This window comes from Podarcis raffonei, chromosome 6 (assembly GCF_027172205.1).
Source record: "Podarcis raffonei isolate rPodRaf1 chromosome 6, rPodRaf1.pri, whole genome shotgun sequence".
NCBI lineage: Eukaryota > Metazoa > Chordata > Lepidosauria > Squamata > Lacertidae > Podarcis > Podarcis raffonei.
In genome coordinates, this window is record NC_070607.1 from 39,459,596 (window position 1) to 39,479,795 (window position 20,200).

At 41.3% G+C, this 20,200-nt stretch overlaps 1 protein-coding gene across 6 annotated transcripts in view; it reads right to left on the reverse strand.

Annotated features, from left to right (window-relative positions):
* Positions 1–20,200, reverse strand: part of PATJ (PATJ crumbs cell polarity complex component) — a 157,843-nt gene that overhangs the window by 48,038 nt on the left and 89,605 nt on the right. For all 6 annotated transcript variants that reach the window (XM_053392227.1, XM_053392225.1, XM_053392226.1 and 3 more), the window contains 2 exons: positions 12,348–12,544; positions 5,161–5,252 (listed from right to left, as the gene is read on the reverse strand). In XM_053392227.1, coding sequence (XP_053248202.1) covers positions 5,161–5,252; positions 12,348–12,544 — 289 coding nt within the window. The remainder of the gene's footprint in view (positions 1–5,160; positions 5,253–12,347; positions 12,545–20,200) is intronic.

Sequence of the window (20,200 nt, forward strand, 5' to 3'; positions counted from 1 at the left end):
AACACTGTAAGCTAAGCCAATATTAATATCCCTGCCTTACAGATGTGATAAGGGCAGAGTAAAGTGAAGCCTTTTAGTAAGTTCATGCCTGCGGTGATATAGATCAGCCAAAGGCAAGGTCTGGGAGAGATTAAAGGACATGCTTAATTGTTTGGCTGGCTGGTGTTCCTAGCGAACTTACCGTATTTTTTGCTCTATAAGACTCACTTTTCCCCTCCTAAAAAGTAAGGGGAAATGTGTGTGCGTCTTATGGAGCGAATGCAGGCTGCGCATCTATTACAGAAGCCAGAACAGCAAGAGGGATTGCTGCTTTCACTGCGCAGCGAACCCTCTTGCTGTTCTGGCTTCTGAGATTCAGAATATTTTTTTCTTGTTTTCCTCCTCCAAAAACTAGGCGCGTCTTGTGGTCTGGTGCGTCTTATAGAGCGAAAAATACGGTAAGTCCTCTATACATCCTACAATATTTCACCTCTCAGTTCCTTCTCCATTCACCATATTCCCATGCCTCTCATGTATAGTCTAATTTCTTTCCCCAGTCTCTTTCAAAATGTTATACCAGATCATATACAAAACTATGCTTCAAAAAATGCTTTCCACATCTATCAGGCTTGTCCGCTGCCTACCTTTACCCTGTGGCAGCCAACCTATTTGCATTCCACAGATGAGGCATCCCATCTGCAATGTGAGCTGTTTTGCTACCAGCCAAAGTGATGACAAAAGTCCTGAAATGGTCTTCCTTGCAGTGAACCAACCAACCAGTTTGCCATTTGTTCCCCAGTCACACTATCAGCAAAGGCCAAATAATAATAACATGGATCCTAAGAATTGCTAGTGGTGTTCTCACATAGCAGAATGGACTTTCCTGTCTAATTGCATTCCCTCATCTTCCTGGAAAACCTCTCTTGAGGGTCAGTGAGACCCTTCAGAATGGTGTTTGATTCAAGACAGGGTTTGGCACTTTCAAAAACTGGTAGAAAATGGAGACCTCCTGGTCTTCTCTCTCCTTCTCCATTTCCACACAAACACAAGCATCTTTCACTTGCACCAGGGCATCATTACATCCGAACTAACATGTCACAAATACATTTTTCTTCACCTAAAAATCTGCTGGGCACTCTACCTTCTTAAAAGATTGAATAAAACAATAGTCTCAGCCACAGGTCTAAAATCTAATTAGGCAGTACGCTAAAAGCTGAACTAAACACACAGTCAGCAAAGCTTATTGTAGCAGTAAAAGCAAAACATGGGTTTAGTAACTAAGCCGGATTCCAATCCTGTAGAGCAGGGATGGGGAAACCCTTTTCAGCCAAAAAGCCACATCCCCTTGGGGGCAACTTTCTGAGGGCTCCATGCTACTGATGGGTGACAAAAAAGCAGACAGGGCAAGTGATTATACAGCCACTGAAAAGTCAGAGGTTTATAAACATGCGCCTCTCCATCCAGACAAGCAAGGACACATTTCTTGCATGGTTTCGGGAGGAGACCTGTGTGGAGAGGGCCAGATAGAGGCCTAGAGAGCCACATTTGGCTACCAGGCCTCAGATTCCCCACCCCTAGAACCCATGGCGTGGGGTGAAGCACCTGCCTCAAGTGGTGGAAGTTCAAGAGAACTTCTGGCATGCAGCGTTGCTGCTCATCTTCCCCACCCCTGGGTGGAGAAGCTGAGTGAGTGGCAACACTATGAGGAGTACCCTGGCTCCCACCGAATACAGTGAGAGCTGGGGCACGGTAGCAGCGGAAGTGGGGCATGGCAGAGGGGCAGGAGGGGTAACTCCCATTTTGCCTCAGGTGGGGAAATGGGACAGGCTGCCCATGAGGAAATGCTGGCTTTCCTGTTTGTTGCCAGCTTGAATTACTTTCCTTGCTTTAAAGAACTGCCCAGGGACTGGAATGGCAAGGGCAAGAGCTAAAGAGAGATGTACTCCTAAGGTCAGCAGGCCTTTCTCTTCTTGTACCTGCTTTCTCTCGTATCATGCCAATGCTACCTTGTCTTTCCTCCTTTCTGCTTGTGTAATATACACAAATTAAAAAACCAAACCTGGTCATTCAGTTGCTAGGCAATGGCCTCCTGTTCTCTCTTATCACTTCTGGGACCACCCAGCAGTATAGACATTAATGCACCAACCCAACTGAGCTTGCATAAATGAGAGTATCAGATCCACCTGTAAGGAGCTCTTTCAAAAGGTTAAAATGCCACCAGCCGGATTCTTGGCAAGGAAGGAGAAACAGGAGGGAACCATTAAAAAACGAGCCCCCTGCGCCTCTCCTTGAACAGCTGATTGGCAGGGTCTTTCTGAAAGGTCTCCATGTGTACAACCCCAACTACCTGATTTGAAAGGTTAGCCGCCTGCCAAGGTAAAAGACCGAGAATTAGATTTAAATTGTTAACGGACAGAAAAGACAGAGGAGGATTCTCGGTCCCAAATCTGAGACTGTATTATGAAGCCTCGTGCCTTTGTTGGCTTAGAGAATGGGTCACTTTAAAAAACACAGATCTGCTAGATTTAGAAGGCTTCGATTTAAGATTTGGTTGGCATGCTTATCTCTGGCAGAATAAGGAAAAGGTGCATAAAGGCTTCTCAAACCACATTATCAGAGGAACATTGTTAGAAGCATGGGAAAAGAATAAAAAACTACTGGAAAAAAATACCCCCTGGTGGCTATCCCCTATTGACATATTAACTACCAAAAAAACAACCATGGAAGGTGAGAGATTGACCTATGAAGACCTCCTGGAAAGATCGGAAAGAGGATGGAAAATTAGATCTTATGAAGAGTTAAAAAGCAAATTAACAGGTTGGCTGCAGTATCATCAAATTAATGCCTTATGGAAGGAAGATAAAAAGATTGGAATGAATGAGAAAAAATCAAAGTTCCAGGTAGAGATAATAGAAAGTAAAACTAAACTGCTATCTAAAATGTATAATCAGCTATTAGATTGGGACACCAAGGACGAAGAGGTTAAAGAGGTTATGGTAAAATGGGCAATAGACATTGGATATAATTTGGATTTTGAAAAATGGACGAAGTTGTGGACTAAAGGAATGAAATTTACAGCCTGTACTGCCCTCAGAGAAAATATGGAAAAGATGATGTATCGTTGGTACATCACCCCTGTGAAATTGCAAAAAATGTATAAGACTGGTGACAAAAGGTGCTGGAAGTGTAAATCTAAAGAGGGAAGCTTCTACCACATGTGGTGGAAATGTGAAGAAGTTAAAAAATTTTGGGACTCCATCTACAACAAACTAAAGAAAATACTTAAATACACCTTTGTCAAAAAGCCCAAAGCCTTCCTTCTGGGAATGATCGGAGAGGAGATTAAGAAAGAAGATTATATAATGTTTCAATATGCAACTGTAGCTGCCAGGATTCTGTTAGCGCAAAATTGGAAAACCCCAAATACCCCGACCGTTAAAGATTGGCAAATTAAATTATTTGAGTATATGGATCTGGCAAAAATGACGCAGAACATTAGACAGCAAAAAGGTACAAGGTTTACCGACAATTGGTCTAAATTCATAACATATATGGAAACAAATTCTAGAGATATAAAAATCACAGTAGGTTTAATATAACCCTTGCGATGTGTTTACGTTAAAAAATGAAAAACTGCAGAATGGATTTAATATTCACATAACCCAAAACCGAGATGGAGGGAAGTCAAACGTTATTTATTGTTAATTAATGTTTGTTTTTTGGTTGGTTTAGGTGTTTTGTTTTGGGTGATGTTTTTTTTTTGTATGTGTTGGCTATTTTTCTTTTTCTCTCTTTGCTGTTGTTTGGTTATAGAAAATGAATAAAAAGTTAAAAAAAGAAAAAAAAGAAAGAAAGGTTAGCCGCCTGCACAGGACCTGTTTATGCACACAATTCCCCATCCAGCTGAGGCCATGGAAATGGAAACCTTCTTTTGAACACACTATACCTGCTGGCTAGAGTACAGTGATTGCCTTGCTTTTAACTGAATGGATATATGTAATAATCAAAATATGGCAACAAAGGCAAATAAATGACATGAACACAAATCGCCCTCATGGATTTCATCCAAGGAGTCTCCAGACTGGGGGTGGGGAGCCTTTTTTCTCTTGAATGCTGCATTCCCTTTAGGGCTAAAGTCAGGGGCCACATGGCTCCAGTAGGCAGAGTCCCCCCCCCCGTTCTTTTTCTCTCTCCATCTGACTTCTCCCTCCCCCTTCTTTCAAGTCCAATGGGCTGCTGAGGGAGGGACTTTGGTTCTTGCCAGAGGCCTGAACTAACCACAGAGGGCTTTACCATTCTCCTTCCACCTTCTTCATCTCCCCCAACCTCATTTCTCCTCTCCCACCCACCTTCTGTCCCCTGGGCTCCCCCCAATCACATGAAATTAGGCAAAGGGCTGCAGGTTCCTCATTTCTGTTCCAAACTGGAGCAATTGTGTACTGATTTAGGTTTAGATAATTCCGCCCCAAACCCCCCAGTGTCAGGGTATTTTCATGTCGTTTCCAGTTCCAGGATCTCTCTACTTCCGCACAAGAAGCCAGACATATGGCCTATACCAGTGGATAAGGGAGTTGTAGCTGTCCAGATATAGCCATGCTCCTACTCCCATTAACCCAAGCCAGTGTGGTCAAAGGTGAGGAATGATTCAAGTTGGAGTCCAGTGATAATATGGAGAGCCACAGCTTCACCTCCTCTGAATCAGGCTTGGCTTATATGAGAAAAAGGCGAGAGTCTGCTTTCATTTAGTTGTTTTCCCTTCCTACTTGGATCCTGAATTGCTCAAGGAAGTGACACAATATCCAGTTAGTTTAATATTGTCCAATCTTCCATTAAACTGAAGAAGAGCACCTTGTTCTGTTTTACTTGGATTGCCTTCTACCAAACCACCTTATGATCTGTTCTAATCTATCACACTGGTCTTCCATGACTTGCTAAAATATGAAAGTAATTTAATTTCGAGGCATTGACATATCAGTTTTCAGTAGACTCAGATGAGGGCACCACCAGAATGAGAGGTTACATCATGGGAAAAAAATGAAAGAAAGGGAACTGTGTGACAAATGAAGCACACTTCAGCAGCCCTCAATTTCATTTGAATACTGAATCTTTCTCATTTTGCGGCTCCCCCAAGTTCAGGCCACTAATGATGAGCACAAGAGTTAATGACTATGCCATTCTTACCGTATAAATACCAGCTTGACCTTTGACGGTGCCGTCTTAATGATTGCAGAAGCATTCTGGTGACTTCTTCCATACAAGATCTGGTTATTTATCTGTTTTATGAAGAATATTTGAGACAGTTACAAATTAAACAGTAACAAAAGGTTAAGTATTGTTTTCTAATTTTATTACACCATCAATAACTCTGAAGGAAATATCCTAACCTTCTTTTATGAAGCTTATCTTCAATATCAAGAAAGGAGAAAGTGAAGGAAATAGGCAAGGAGGGATTATTTTTGTTGCTTGATTTTCCTTGATTGCTCTTGGAGGAAGCTGATTTTCTAGGTCCATTTCCAATAGGGTTTAGGCCCAGTCTTGGCACAGAAATTGCTTTGACCTCTTTTGGGAGATGGCCATGAGAAATGTGTCTCTTATTCTCCTCAAACTCTCAGCGGCTTTTGATACCATTGACCATGAAATCCTTCTGGAGCGGCTGTCTGAGTTATGGGTGGGTGGCATCATTTTACAATGGTTCTGGTCCTACTTGGTTGGTCGTTTCCAAAAAACTGAAGCTCAATCCAGAGACTGAGACACTGTTAGTGGACAGTTCCCTAAACCAGATGGATGGGAGGTTGCCTGCTCTTAATGGGGTTATACTTCCTCTGGAGGAGTGGGTATGTGGCTTGGGGGTACTTCTGTATCCTTTGCTGTCAGCTTGAGGCTCAGGTGGCCCAGCTGTGCCCCTATCAGGACAAGAATAGCCTAACTACTGTTGTCTATGCTCTAGTAACCTCTAGGTTAGATTACTGCAACTTGTTATATGTAGGGCTGGCTCTGAAGACGGTTCAGAAACTTCAGCTGATGCAGAATTTGGTGGCCAGGCTGCACACTGGGGCAAGATGGTTTGAGCATATTATACTGCTCCTAGCCTGACTGCACTGGCACTACCAACCTTACTGTTCACTTTTGAAACATGGATCACTTATAAACACCATCTCCAACTCCTCAAAAAATTCCATCAACAGTGTCTCCGAAAAATTTTACACATCACTTGGGAAGACAGGCGAACTAATACCAGTGTACTAGAAGAAGCAAAGATCACCAGTGTCAAAGCAATAATTCTTCAACATCAACTTCGTTGGACTGGTCATGTTGTTCGGATGTCTGATTATTGTCTTCCAAAGCAACTACTCTATTCTGAGCTTAAAAATGGAAAGTGTAATGCCGGTGGCCAGCAAAAGAGGTTTAAAGACTCTCTCAAGGCAAACCATAAAAAATGTAGTATAAACACTGACAATTGGGAAACACTGTCCTGTGAGTGCTCCAATTGGAGAACAGCCTATACCAAAGGTGTCATGGACATTGAAGATGCTCGAACTCAGGACAAAAGGGAGAAATGATCTAAGAGGAAGGCATGTTTGGCAAACCCTCACCATGATCAACTCCCACCCAGAAACCTATGTCCCCACTGTGGAAGGACGTGTGGATCCAGAATTGGCCTCCACAATCACCTACGGACACACTTTTAAGACCGTGTTCATGGAAGACAATCTTACTCCGCTACGAGTGATCACCAAAGAAGAAGAAAGAAGCACTGGCTGACGATTAGTTTCTGAACCCAACGAAGTGCTGGTTTTGACCTATAAAGCCTTAAATGGTTCAGAACCAAAATACCTCAAGGACCAGCCCTACCCATATGAACTGACCTGGATCCTACAATCATGCCCCCCCCCCCCATGAGAGGTCCAGGGGTAGCAACAGGGGCCTTTTCTGCAGTAGCTCCTCATTTGTGGAATGCTCTCCCCAGGGAGGCTCACCTGGTGCCTTAATTCTATATCTTTAGGTGCCAGGTGAAATAATTTCTCTTCAACCAGTCCTTTGACTGAAAACATTCTAAATGTTAAATGTGTTTATGGGAGGAGACTTATTGGTTTGTTTTCATTTTATTATGTATTTTATATTCTCATTCTGCATTTTTAGCCTGGCATTAGCTACCCATGTGGGCAAGGGTGGTTATCAATTGGAATAATTATGCTACAACAACCTTGGGAGTTAAGTTTAGTTGCATGAACATAGTTTGCATTGTCTACCACTTCAAACAAAGCTACAGAATGAAAGAGAGATAAAAACTGCACACACTGTAGAATTGAGGCAGTAGAAATCCCATTTCCTGTGAACCTATTACAATGTCAAACCATATCAGACTTTTACTTTACATTACTCTTTTTCCCTTTCAGAAGCACAGATCAGTATTCTACAGGAGTCTTTTTAAAGCACAACTGCATTTTACTAAGATATTGTGCAAAAATGCATGAAGGGCAAAAACAGGCAGTGCCAAGCTCCGTCTGCTTACTGTCACAGAAGTCTGTCTCCATGTGAAGAAGGCAGCCCTCCACATGAAGCAAGATTGAGCTTTCCCTTACAAAACTTGTGCATTTAAAGCAACTTAACTGTTTTTCTCCAATTGTTATCAGCTGGAAGGCGTCGTCACAAATTGCTAAGCTCCCAGCTGTGTACTACAGTCTATTTTCCAAATTAACTTAGAAACCCTCTACCATCTACCCATGCCATGAATATCCCATGAACAGCAAGGTAACACCTACCTGCTAGATCATACCAGTGCTCAGTCTATTCAAGCTCTAACAGTTACTCTGAGCTGGCACTACTGGACAGTCATAAGTTGGCAACTTGACACAGCTGTTGAGTGCCTCAGTGTTGGATTTCAGGGTGCGGACATTTCCAGTAACAACCATAAGTATAGATCTTTGCTTGTAGAATGCAACCAGTGTGGGTTATTGGTCAGACTGCTGGACTGGGACCTGAAAGACCTCATTTCAAATCGCCACTCAGCCATGAAGTTTACTGAGTTATTCTTGGGCCAGTCACTGTCTCTCACCCTTTCCTACCTCACTGGGCTTTTGTGAAGAAAACTGTATATCACTATAGCTCCTTGGAGGATAGATGGGATATACGCATAGTAATAATAAGCAAATCTACTGATTTTTAACTGTAACTTTATAAATCATAAACACAAACCCAACCTGTGGCTTCTCTTCCCTTCCCATAAACTAATAAAAACCTCCAATTGCATAGCTTTCCTTACAGGCTTCAATGTAGGGATAGGAAAGAACCATGACTTACTGTAATGACAAAATCTGCTGCTCTAGGCTCATTACGAGAAACACAGATAAACGGGAGGGAGGTCACGGAGGAAGAGCAAAGCTCAAGGGAGAGTAAGATAAATAAATGGAACTACCAACTAGGCAACTAGAGTGGCTAAATTATTAACAAAGCCTAAAATAACATTTAACACAAGGAAAGCCTTAACAGGCAGCAATTTCTTAGTGGTGGGAGGGTGACATCATAAATATTTCGCAGAAGGTGGATGAGGTACAGAAGGTAATGAAAACTAACGAGTGAAATTTAAGGAAGAGGAAATTACAGCTACATGTCAGGATGTGGAAGGGGATTGGGCTGGAGAATTGTCTCCAGAGGAAAATGATGTTTTTCTTCTTCCTTTTTTAAAAAGCCCCCATTCCATTTAGGCTGAGAAATCAAGATAACTTATTGACTTCTGAGAGGAACATAGGAAGCTGCCTTAAGCTGAACTGGACCATTGCTCCATCCTGTCTCAATATTGCCTCCCTGCTAGTGGCTCTCCAGTGTATCAGGTGGGGTACCAGATAGCCTTACCTGATTACACCATGAATTAAACCTGGGGCCTTCTGAATGCAAAGGAGATGCTCTACCACTGAGTTATGGTCCCTTCCCTTCCCTGATAATTGGCTGTGCTGGCTGTGGCTCATGGGAATTGGGGGTCCAGACAACATCTAAAGGGCCACAGATTCCCCTTCCCCCCATGATTGTTTTCTTTGTCTTTATTTTCCAAGAGTATGCAGCACACCTATGTTTTAAGTTGATCACATTTCATTAGTGTGACCATTCCAGCTGAAAGACAACAAGCAGTTCTGCCAGCAAAAATTAATATTATTCAAGCTCAACAGATAAGCCAAATATAATTAACTGGATTTAAAAGCAGTATGCTTTATTTTTTTTAAAATGGAAGGTTGGTCAAAATAATTTCTCCATTTTTTTATTACCCTGTCTAGTTACTCTCCTTACAAACAGAACATAATCATCCTCTTTGTCAAAAGAAGTCCTTCTCAAAATGATTTGTACTCAGCATGTTCCTATACCATGGTGATAACTTATCTATTAAAATCCAGCTGATACAGAAATTCACAACAGCAGCTGAAATGTCAGGAAGTTTGGTGTTGAAAGTGGATTACAAATGCTGGATTTCCAAGAATGTAGGGCCAGCAGCACCCCAAGTTTAGCAATCAATCTGAATGAGGCGTTTGGTCAATATGATAGATCTTTCTGTTATTACTCACTTTCAGTAGAGGAGATATCATTCTAAAATGGTTCAGGTTCTAAAAACTGAACAAACAACTAGGTTTCCCTCTGCATTGCAGGGCAAAGCTCCTGAATTGTTCAGATGGAATTCAAAACTATACAATCTCCTGTCCTGCTGATGAGCATCCTGATGAGTATCTGAACAGATGCACCTTTGGGTTCATCAATCACTGACTGATTGGTTTGAAAAGCCTTAGGTAGTGTGAGATAATTGATGCCAGTGTAAATTCTTATGCTTGTCTAGTAGGCTTCGTTCAGTGCTGACACCAGTTTCTGGTTCATTGTGTGAAAACAGATCTAAGCAACATGGACCTGGCGTTTGGGTTCCTCAAGTAAGCCAAGAATACTAATTAATAATAATAAATCAATCTTTTTTACAGTATGCAACCCTTTGACTAGATCAGGGACAGAGAACCTGCAACTCCCATCATCCCTAACAATTAACCATGCTGCCTGGGGCAGATGGAGTCCAACAGGTTGCTCACTGCTGATCTAGATGAAACACTTCTTCATTTATAAGCTGAGAGGAATTTGTACCTACCACAGACAATGATTCTCACATGGAAGCTCTTCACCCTCAGTTTCAGGGGAATATGGTCAGGAGAAGATATTTAAGCCTCCACTTCTCTATTATTATTTTTTATGCCTCAGCTTTAACTGCACAGTAAAACGGGTCCCAAACTGAGCCTCATATTAATCCCTGCTACAAACTGTCTTCTTCTTACCTAACTGATCTTTTTTTTTTTGCCCCCCACTAGCAAAAAATTCATATTGGGGGATAAGTAATTTTAAGATTTGACTCTATTTAGTTAATTTTAAAACTACATGTGAGTAATGGTCCGTCATCTCCTCTGTTCTGGGTATGAAGACAATGTTATATCTGTCCAGAGTTTAAACCTTATAGTGAGAGAATCTCATCCTCACTGAAATATGAAACATCACAGGAATTGAAGGAGATGCCAAATTTGCCTGTCACATTTTCATGAGTGAAACAGACTTTTAATAGTTTTTCATTCCAGCAGAGAGAAAGGCAACAATATTTTACATCAAAACAAATCTACACATTATGTCAGAAGCATGTAATTAGAGGATCCCTAGGCACTGACAAATGTTTAGATTGTTTTCGCATTTCCTCAGGCATCCTTTTTTATTTTGCCAAAGCTGTGAAGTCACCAAGTAGGAAATACTGCATTAAAAATACAAATTATTACTGTGAGATATAACATTCTTGTATCATCTTCTTCTTCAACTATAACTACTATTTACTTCCTATTCAAGGGGTACATGCAAGTATTCACACTACCTCACATCTATTACCCCAGTAATGCTTACAATGGCCCAGTAAGGTAGGTTAGCATTAGGCTTCTGGGCAGATGGGGACTGAAGATAAGAGAAGAATGGTTTGTCTAAGTCCACCTAGTGAGTTTGTGGCTAAGGTGGGAGAGACCTAGCTCAGTGGAAGCAGGCAGGCTTTGTATGCAGTAGGTGCTAAGTGAAATCTTTGGCATTTCCTGTTAAGAGGCTCAAGCAACAAGGCTGGGAAAAACCTGCTGGAGGTCCAGGAGAGCTAGTAAAAGTCAGAGTCAGAAGGTTGGGGAACCTTTGTCCAGCGGATCAAATCCTCTGAGGGCACCTGTCGTATGATATTAGGTGGATTCAACCCCACTGGACAAAAACATGGGGACTTGCCTTTAATGAATTCAAACAGCAGCAAATGCAGGTCTCATCACAAAGGAAGTCGGGACTTCACTTCAGGTCATAAGCTCCTAATTGTTTATTAGCAGTGGAAATTGCATTCAGTGCTGTTTAAATTCCATGCTGACTGCATGTCCCCACTGCCTTTGGCATGGATTGGCTCCACCCAAAAGCAAGACTTGCATTTGGCCCTGAATTTAAACAGTGTTAAATGCAAGCCCCACAGCCAACAAACACTTGCACCCTCAATAATAATAATAATAATAATAATAATAATAATAATAATAATAATTTATTTATACACCGCCCATCTGGCTGGGCCACCCCAGCCACTCTGGGTGGCCCCCAAGACACATAAAAACACAATAAAACATCAAACAATTCTTCCCTGGTAGCTGTGACCACCCCAAACAGGGTTTACTTGGTGTCATATGGTGTCACATGAGTGTCAAGTAGGTGTGGCTAGCCAAAAACAGCCATATGAGCCGAACTGTCTGGCCTGGTGGGTCTAATCTGGCCACAGGTTGGAGGCTTACCACCCCTGGGGTAGACAATACAGGTGTAGGTGAACAAATAATCTCACTTGGTATTAGGAACATTCCTATGCTCTTAGCCATGAATTTGTCAGCTCACACTCACAGCCAATAGCTCTTTTAAACTCTTGCAATTAATTTGACTTTTCCTTTGGAATCCTATGTAACTAGGGGGTTGCATAGAATGGAGGCACCTCTCTCCGGCCACTGGATGTACAATCAATGAAATCTTATGGCAATCCCTTCCTTTTTGACCAACAGTAGCCCCCATCTAAATATACCACACTTTAGCTTGCTTACTAAGCCTTCAAATCACTGGACCAGTTGACGTCAAGTTGTATGTACAATAGCCGCTCCAAATAAAATATTCTTTTCTGGAAGAATTATTCTAAGTGGTTCCACATATGTGAAAATGTTTCATAGGATTCAGTCTCTTGAGACTTAAAAAATCTTTAAAAAACTGGGGTGAGTCATAGGATCTGAATCACTTCTTTGAAGTGGGGATGGTAGCTCTATTGCATTATTAGTTTGCATTCAACAGTGGGTTCCTTTGATTACTCTTACCTCTAAAAGTTCATCTCCAGTATGTAATCTTCCATCTTTCCCTGCAGGGCCATCTGTACTGATGCCCACGACAAAGATGCTCATGCGAGACCTGTCCTTATTGCCAGCCAGGCTGAGTCCAAGTCCATTCTTGTCCTTTTCAAGTTCAATAATGTGCAATTCCCCAGGCAGATCTGCATATCTTTGCCTGATTTTTTCTATTAAAGAAGAGAGACAAACACATACTTAGGAAAGTATTTTCAGTGCAACTCATTGGTTTGTTCCATTCATTTCCTGAGCTTCTAGTTTTGCAATTTAGTCACGCAATACTAAAAAGGTAGCATATTATGGATGAATTCTGCATACTGTCCCTTTATGTACTGCATCAGCCCATGCTGACCCCAATATGCCTCGTATTTTATACCACAGGAGTGCTTTGTTCCACAACATTTTAAGTCCTAGTTTCTTTTAAAAAAAAATCCCAGTCTGAACTATTGTTTGAAAGTGGCATCCAATAACAGCACAAGGTGAAAGCAATTAATCCATTCAAAGGAAAGAAATGAGATCATAAATATAGAACTGTACATTAAGCCTGCATCGCTGTCAGAGGTACAACTGTTCCACTGGGAGACTAGGTTAGCAGTACTGTACAATGTTAACTGTGAACTGTAAATGTTTCTATAGCAACAGCACACCAAAGAACAGCTTGACAGAGGAATAACTATCAAATTAAAGGACGGACATTGCTATCAAACCACAGGACAATGTTTCAATAGTTGAAAACTAATTCTGCATTTACAACCTGAAATTATCACACCATCTATTTTGCATCCATTCGTGCCTAGAGAAAGCAAAATTTGTCCTTAAAAAACAAAAACAACTTGCTTACTATGAAATAACATGGTATGGAGCAGCTAGTATTTCTATTTTCGTGTGTGTGTGTTTACATTGGAAAAAGGTGTGAGGGTGTGCGTTTGTGTCAGGATACACTGTGGCTCTTCTGATTTGGCAGGCCTGCAGCAATTGCAAGCCAACTATGTAAATAAATGCATACATAAGCAAATGCTTTTATGCAATGGTTTAGTTTAGATATTCAGATGCTTCTCTCTCTCACACACACACGCTGGTTGATTATGTTTTAATGACTTTTAAGATTATATGTTGTGGTTTGGTTTGGTTTGTTTGTTTATTTAATCGGTCCCCTCAAGGCTACTTTTAAGAACCAAAAGTTGAGATAAAGGATTTTATAAATATAATTATTGCAATTGCTGTATTCTGTAGGCCATTGCAGTTATCCCCATACCACTTGTAAGTGTGTGTTGGGGGAAGAATAATACTGAACATATAGCGGCATGCCTAAGATTATCCAGTGATAGCGGCAAGATTTGAAACGGGACTTAGGACTCAGCTACACAGCTGCAAATAAAACATCTTAAGTGCAATATACAATATGACACTAGATGGCGATGGTGAGCCTTATGGAAAATTCAATGTATTTTTTAAAAAAATACATTTTAAAAAGCATTTTCAGAACAGTTTTTTTATGTGTGTAGATTTCACCTCTATTTAGGTTTGCAACCTGTACTTAGCTGTATCAGCTCAGAACAGCTCCTAAGCTGGCTATTAATTTTGAAAGTTTGCTACATTTTTCTTAAATGGATGATTAGGCCAATCATATAGGATACAAAACTTAGAAAGAGTAAGCTTATTTTAATGACCAAATGGACAGATGCAGGTGTGAAACCCCTGGACAGCTCACCACCTAATGAGAAAGGCATTTCTTGCTCCTCACTGTTTAGTCTACTGAATGGAAGATAAATAGTACACTGTCACAGTGAACGATACCAGATGATGGGCCCCTGGAAAGAAATGGGAAAGAAGAAACCAAATGTCTGCACTCATCTGTACTACAAAGTGTGTGGAAGATCTCTCAGGCTGAATGTGGACCGAGACATAAGGATCAGTTGAATGCCTTCCACTTATTTCTTCTTGTCCCCTACCCTTCTATACGTGCAAAAGTGTTCAGGTTGTCAATTGCTTATAAAGGGCCCTGCCATAGGCTGTGCAGTTGTTGCTCATTTGTTCAGCGGAAACAAGACGTTTCCCTAAAACCCAATGGCTTTATTGTGCTTCTTCAGAACTCAAATGACACGAGTTTGTCATTTGGAGTGGGGGATTCAGGTACAGTCATACCTCGGGATGAATACGCTTCGGGTTAGTCAAATTCGGGTTGCCCTCCGCGGTGACCCGGAAGTAACAGAGTGCGTTACTTCCGGGTTTTGCCGCGCACGCATGCGCAGACCGTCAAAATGACGTCACGCACATGCGCAGAAGCACCGAAACGCGACCCGCGTACGTGCAGTCGTGTCTTGAGTTCCATTCGGGATGCGAACGGGGCTCCGGAACAGATCCTGTTTGCATCCTGAGGTACCACTGTATTCCTCTACCTAGTATATCTATTACTCTCGTAATCCGTATGTAGAATACAGTTGTACACTAGAGTCTAGTGACTAGATCATGAAAATGCACTGGGGTGAACTTTTGGCATTGCTGGCAATGTCTTACCACTTCCCTACACACCTCTGCGATTTGGCTGTTTGTGTGTGTGAGAGCATGTAAATGTCATTGGTGCCCATGTGATTTATTGATGTGCTAACTTAACTCTGAAGCATCATGGCAAACATACCACATCTATCTGTTTGATGCCTCTTGTTTGTTTCCTATTCAACTGCTCGTTCTTGCTTTTTTCAACCTCTTCTCCCCAAATCTGTTCTGCTGTTTTGGAAAACTTTGGGGGGGGTTGTTTTTATTTTTGAAATGTTTAAAATTCCTGGCATACAACTTCCATGCAGAAGGATCTAGCTGGCCACATCTCCCCAAACAACAAGGCTGAAAACAGCAGCATGACAAGGCTAGTGACTCTTCCCCTGAAATAGGAAGTGCTGATCGGATGTTGTTTTATTTAAATAATATCCCACCTTTCAACTTACAAAATGTTGACAAGGCTGCCAACAACACAATAATTAACAGCAGCAGCAATTAAAAATGAAAAGAAAAGAAGCATAAAAGCAGGAATAGTAAACTGTGGGTATATTAACAGCAATGGAATTCTCTAATAAAAAGCTTGGGAAACTTAGCATTTTTACACAGCACCTAAAAGTTAAAAAAAAATCAAATACACCGGGGGCAGGGGGCTGGAGCTTTCCACAACTGAGGTGCCACTATCAAGATACCAGCATCTTTGATCATCATCTGACTCTTTTGGGAAAGCACTTGGAAATGGTTCTCAAAATAGATCTTAAGGAATTGGAAGGTTCATACAGTTAAGAGATAATGGGCTACATTGCTGGATCAGGGCTGCTGTGAACATAGTGCTAAAAATAACATGTATTTTCTCCTGAACTTTGGAAAGTCCTCAGCTGCATCTTACCTCAATGGAATTATTGCTTCCATTGAAACATCTTGGAGGGAAAGCCAAGACTGCAGGAATAGGATTTTTCTTCCTTTTTTAAAAAAATTGTAACTTGAAGATGGATTCAAAATGCATTTATGTGTATCACTTGCTATTTCTCTAGCTAATAACTCACCACACAGCATGACACAATTGATCTAACTGCCTTGATTAAAATGTGTTACATTCAAAGTTATATTAGGGGACCTTCTGTGACATTTAGTTTAATAAATAATAGTATGTGTTTGTAAGGTAAAGGTAAAGGTACCCCTGCCCGTACGGGCCAGTCTTGCCAGACTCTAGGGTTGTGCGCCCATCTCACTCTATAGGCCGGGGGCCAGCGCTGTCCGCAGACACTTCCGGGTCACGTGGCCAGCGTGACAAGCTGCATCTGGCGAGCCAGCGCAGCACATGGAACGCCGTTTACCTTCCCGCTAGTAAGCGGTCCCTATTTATCTACTTGCACCCGGGGGTGCTTTCGAACTGCTAGGTTGGCAGGCGCTGGGACCGAGCAACGGGAGCGCACCCCGCCGCGGGGATTCGAACCGCCGACCTTTCGATCGGCAAGTCCTAGGCACTGAGGCTTTAACCCACAGCACCACCTGCGTTTGTAGGGGGGGGGTTATTTGGTTGTACGTCAGTGAGCAACACACATTTAATTCTATGTGCCTGAATTCAACAAACACCACTGAAAGCCTGTATTAAGAGCTCAGCTATGGAGTTGTATATAATGATGTTAATAAACTAGTTTGCTTACGAACTCTGGTGTGGAGTCTGAATTCAATACTCTATTGAACAGGCAAAATATGTACAAATGATTCAACACAAGCCTAATGTTCCATCTAAGATAAGCCTCGGAAAAATTACAGAAAAAATAGACAGATGCTACTATTACATTTACACACCTGAAAGAAGCAGGGCACGGCTAGCTTAATTTTTCTATTTGCCCAGTATCAGAAAAAAAAGTTGTTTGGCATAAATAAATGAGAAAAAAAGATAATCCCCTGCCCGCTCCTCCCTGTACTCCCTGCTCCTATCCAATCCTCAAGTTTCTTTTAGCCATCCTGCTCTATTTCATAGTCTGAGAGGCAGAAAGCAGAGGACAGAGAATGATATTCACACAATGGCATAGGAAAGTAGTGGCGTGGAATGCAGGTATTGGCATTCTAATCTGCAGTGGCAAGAAAGACAATGCATACGGAATGAGGAAGTGTAAACCAAGGGAAAGCTGCAGGTAGACACTCTGCTCACTGAGATAGGACTCGAGCAATCAAAAGGAAAACTGGAACCACTTTCTGGCCATTCCTCACTCACTCAGCCAGCACATATCAACTTGTATACAGCGGTACCTTGGGTTACATACGCTTCAGGTTACATTCACTACAGCTTACAGACTCCGCTAACCCAGAAATACTACCTCGGGTTAAGAACTTTGCTTCAGGATGAGAACAGAAATCGTGCTCCGGCGGCGCAGCAGCAGCAGGAGGCCCCATTAGCTAAAGTGGTGCTTCAGGTTAAGAACAGTTTCAGGTTAAGAACGGACCTCCGGAACGAATTAAGTACTTAACCCAAGGTACCACAGTATATCACAGTAGTATGCAATGTGTAGAAATCTGCACACAAATAAGATTTCTTTCTCCCCCCCCCAAAGAAAAAATTGATTAAGCACTTGTGTGAAGGACTATACTAATTACAAAAACAAAGCTACATTGGTCCATAAGTAAAGAACCCTCCAAAACCTGCACCCTGGACAATAACTTTAGTAGGACCAACAAAAATGATGCAAAATAGTGAGTGGACTTTTGAGTTGAAAAACTCTTTATGAGGCTAGATGTTACACAGAGCAAGAGTGGATTAGCAGGATGAGGGAGGGAACTATAAACTTAGCATGCTCTTTAAACCTTGATATATGCAGGCCTAGTATGAAGATTGCATTATGCATGCTGACAAGCTACTTCCCTTTTAAAAGTAATGTTTCTTCCAGCTGGAGCTAAATGCTACTAATTTAGAGTAATGGGAGGTCTGGACTGCAACAAGCTCCTCCTCTTACCAGTGCTTAGATACCTCTTGCAGGACAACTCTGTCCTCTAAATTACAGGTCAGAGTGCAAGCAAATCCTGGGGCTGTCATGATGTCATGAGCATAGCCAGGAAGGGGCAGCTGCCCCCCCAGTCAAGAAAAATACATAGCTAACTGAGGTTCTGACCCCCCCCCCGCCGCCAATGCATTGTGTCAGTTATGCAATCAACATACAAAGATTGTCTGGATTTTCCTGCTGGCTTTGTCTAACTCTAGGGTAGCTTGCTGGTTTTAGATTTTAACATGGATCGCATTTACAGGCAATCATTCTGTACAAATATTTACTGCCTAAACAAATGCATTGCAGACAACTTTCAAATCCCATCATTCTCATTTTTGCTTCCTTTTCCTCTTTTGGCGGTATTTTTTTTATTTTTTAAAAAAGAATTCTGCTTAAGCAATGGAAAGCCAATTAGTACCTGTTTTTGCAAAGAATTCCATTATCTGTTTTCATTACCAGATACTTTACACAAGGCAATTGCAATTCTGTTGTTATTACATTGCAGAAAGGATATTGAGTGATTTGCTTTGTTTTGCTTAGAGCCATTTAATATCTAGTCAATGGTATAGCTCACGTGAACATCAACTGACAAATCATGCAAAAGAAGTATTTTGTCAGACACTGAAGCATCACTTTCTAAAGCATCACATTTGGGAATAGCAAACATTCTCAAAAGATAAACATGAGCAAAAGGTGTTCTCCTCCCTTCATGCATTGATACACAGTTTTATTGGCAGGTAATTATGTTTCTGAAGAGCAAACATGGAAGAAAAACAAAAGAGGTTACTGTGCTGCTCTTAACATTTTCTGCTTCTATTTGCAGGGTTAATCTACAGTCTGTGCTTCATGTTGCCTTGTTTAACCCTGAAACACGTAATAAAAATATAGATTTCTGGATGTGCCTTAATAGCTCAGAAGCAGAAAACAAGTGAATGCCAAACATAAGTTTTAAAGCTTTACAATAGTTAAATAAATCCTGATTCTGACAAAATAACTTAAATGTTAAATATTTAGCGATAACGGCAGCAAGACTTTTGTAGCCTGATGAAAAGCTTTTGAGTTGACTGGGACTTCCAAAAATATATGTACTGTAAAGGATGACTGTGATGTTGACATCCAAGTCACATGATCTCTCAAACAAAAGATAAAGTTAAGTTCTCTGGTATTTGTTGAACTGCTTTCAAGATAAGGCTTTTGGAGCAGTTGGACAAGTGCAGCATTTTTTTATTTTAAAAAAGCAAACAGTTGTGTCTTATTATGATTAGTTAGAATAGCAAGACATTAGACCAAGGTCACCAACCTTTTTGGACTAGTGGTCCCATTTTGAACTCTGATGCAGATCTGGGGATACCAGCCACAAAATGGCTGCTATGCAGGGGACGTAACACAAAATGGCTACCACAGGGAGTGGGGCATAAGACAACCACCCATGACAACCTTATGCTTACCATGGGAAGTCAGCTATGTCCTGCTGGTCCTAGTTATGGAGATCATACACACAGTGATGCTTTTGCTGCCTAACAGCAACAGGGAGCATTCTTCAATATCAGGAATAATATACAAGACGGCCACATCACTTTTGTTTCGCACAATTGCCTAGAAGGTACCTACACGTTTTGCATAATAACTTTCTATCCAGGAGGGCTAGAGACTTACCTTTTTATAATAACTAACTAACTAACTAACTAACTAACTAACTAACTAACTAACTAAAAGCTTAGAATCTTGGGTACCTGCCCACACTGAAAGCCTTCATGAGCTTAAATTCTTTAGACTGTATTATATTCTCTTTTTTACAGTTGTGCTCAGCTGGGATCAGGAATGTGGAAGACACAATTTTAAATCACAAATACGCCTAAAAGCCAGGCAGCTCCAAGAGTTTCCTCCTTTTCCTTACTCTATCCAAGCTCCTGAAAAGGGAACAATCACCAAGAATGTCTCCCTTTGGGCTTTTGAATTACGCTAGACATTTGCTATGCAAGATGGCATTCTTGACTACTATTAAAGACTGAAAGAAGATACATGGCATCTTTTCATAGTAGCTGGAGCTCTAGTTATCCATGTGATACCGCTCTCCCCCTCCCCAAATTTCATAAAATCTCATTAGATCACTCTAATTTGCATTTGAGGGAAATGAATGAATCCTACTTGACCACAATAAAATTCTCTAATATCAATGGGCTGGAGGTAAGTTAAGGTAAGATGTATTAATTTATGAAATATTCTGTGCTATGTTAATGAGCATAAGTGGACTAACTGTCTGCCTCAATAACTAGCCTTCCATGCAGAGAGACAAGGGGGCATGGAATCACAGCACTGCTATTTCACGTTCTTCATTCAGTA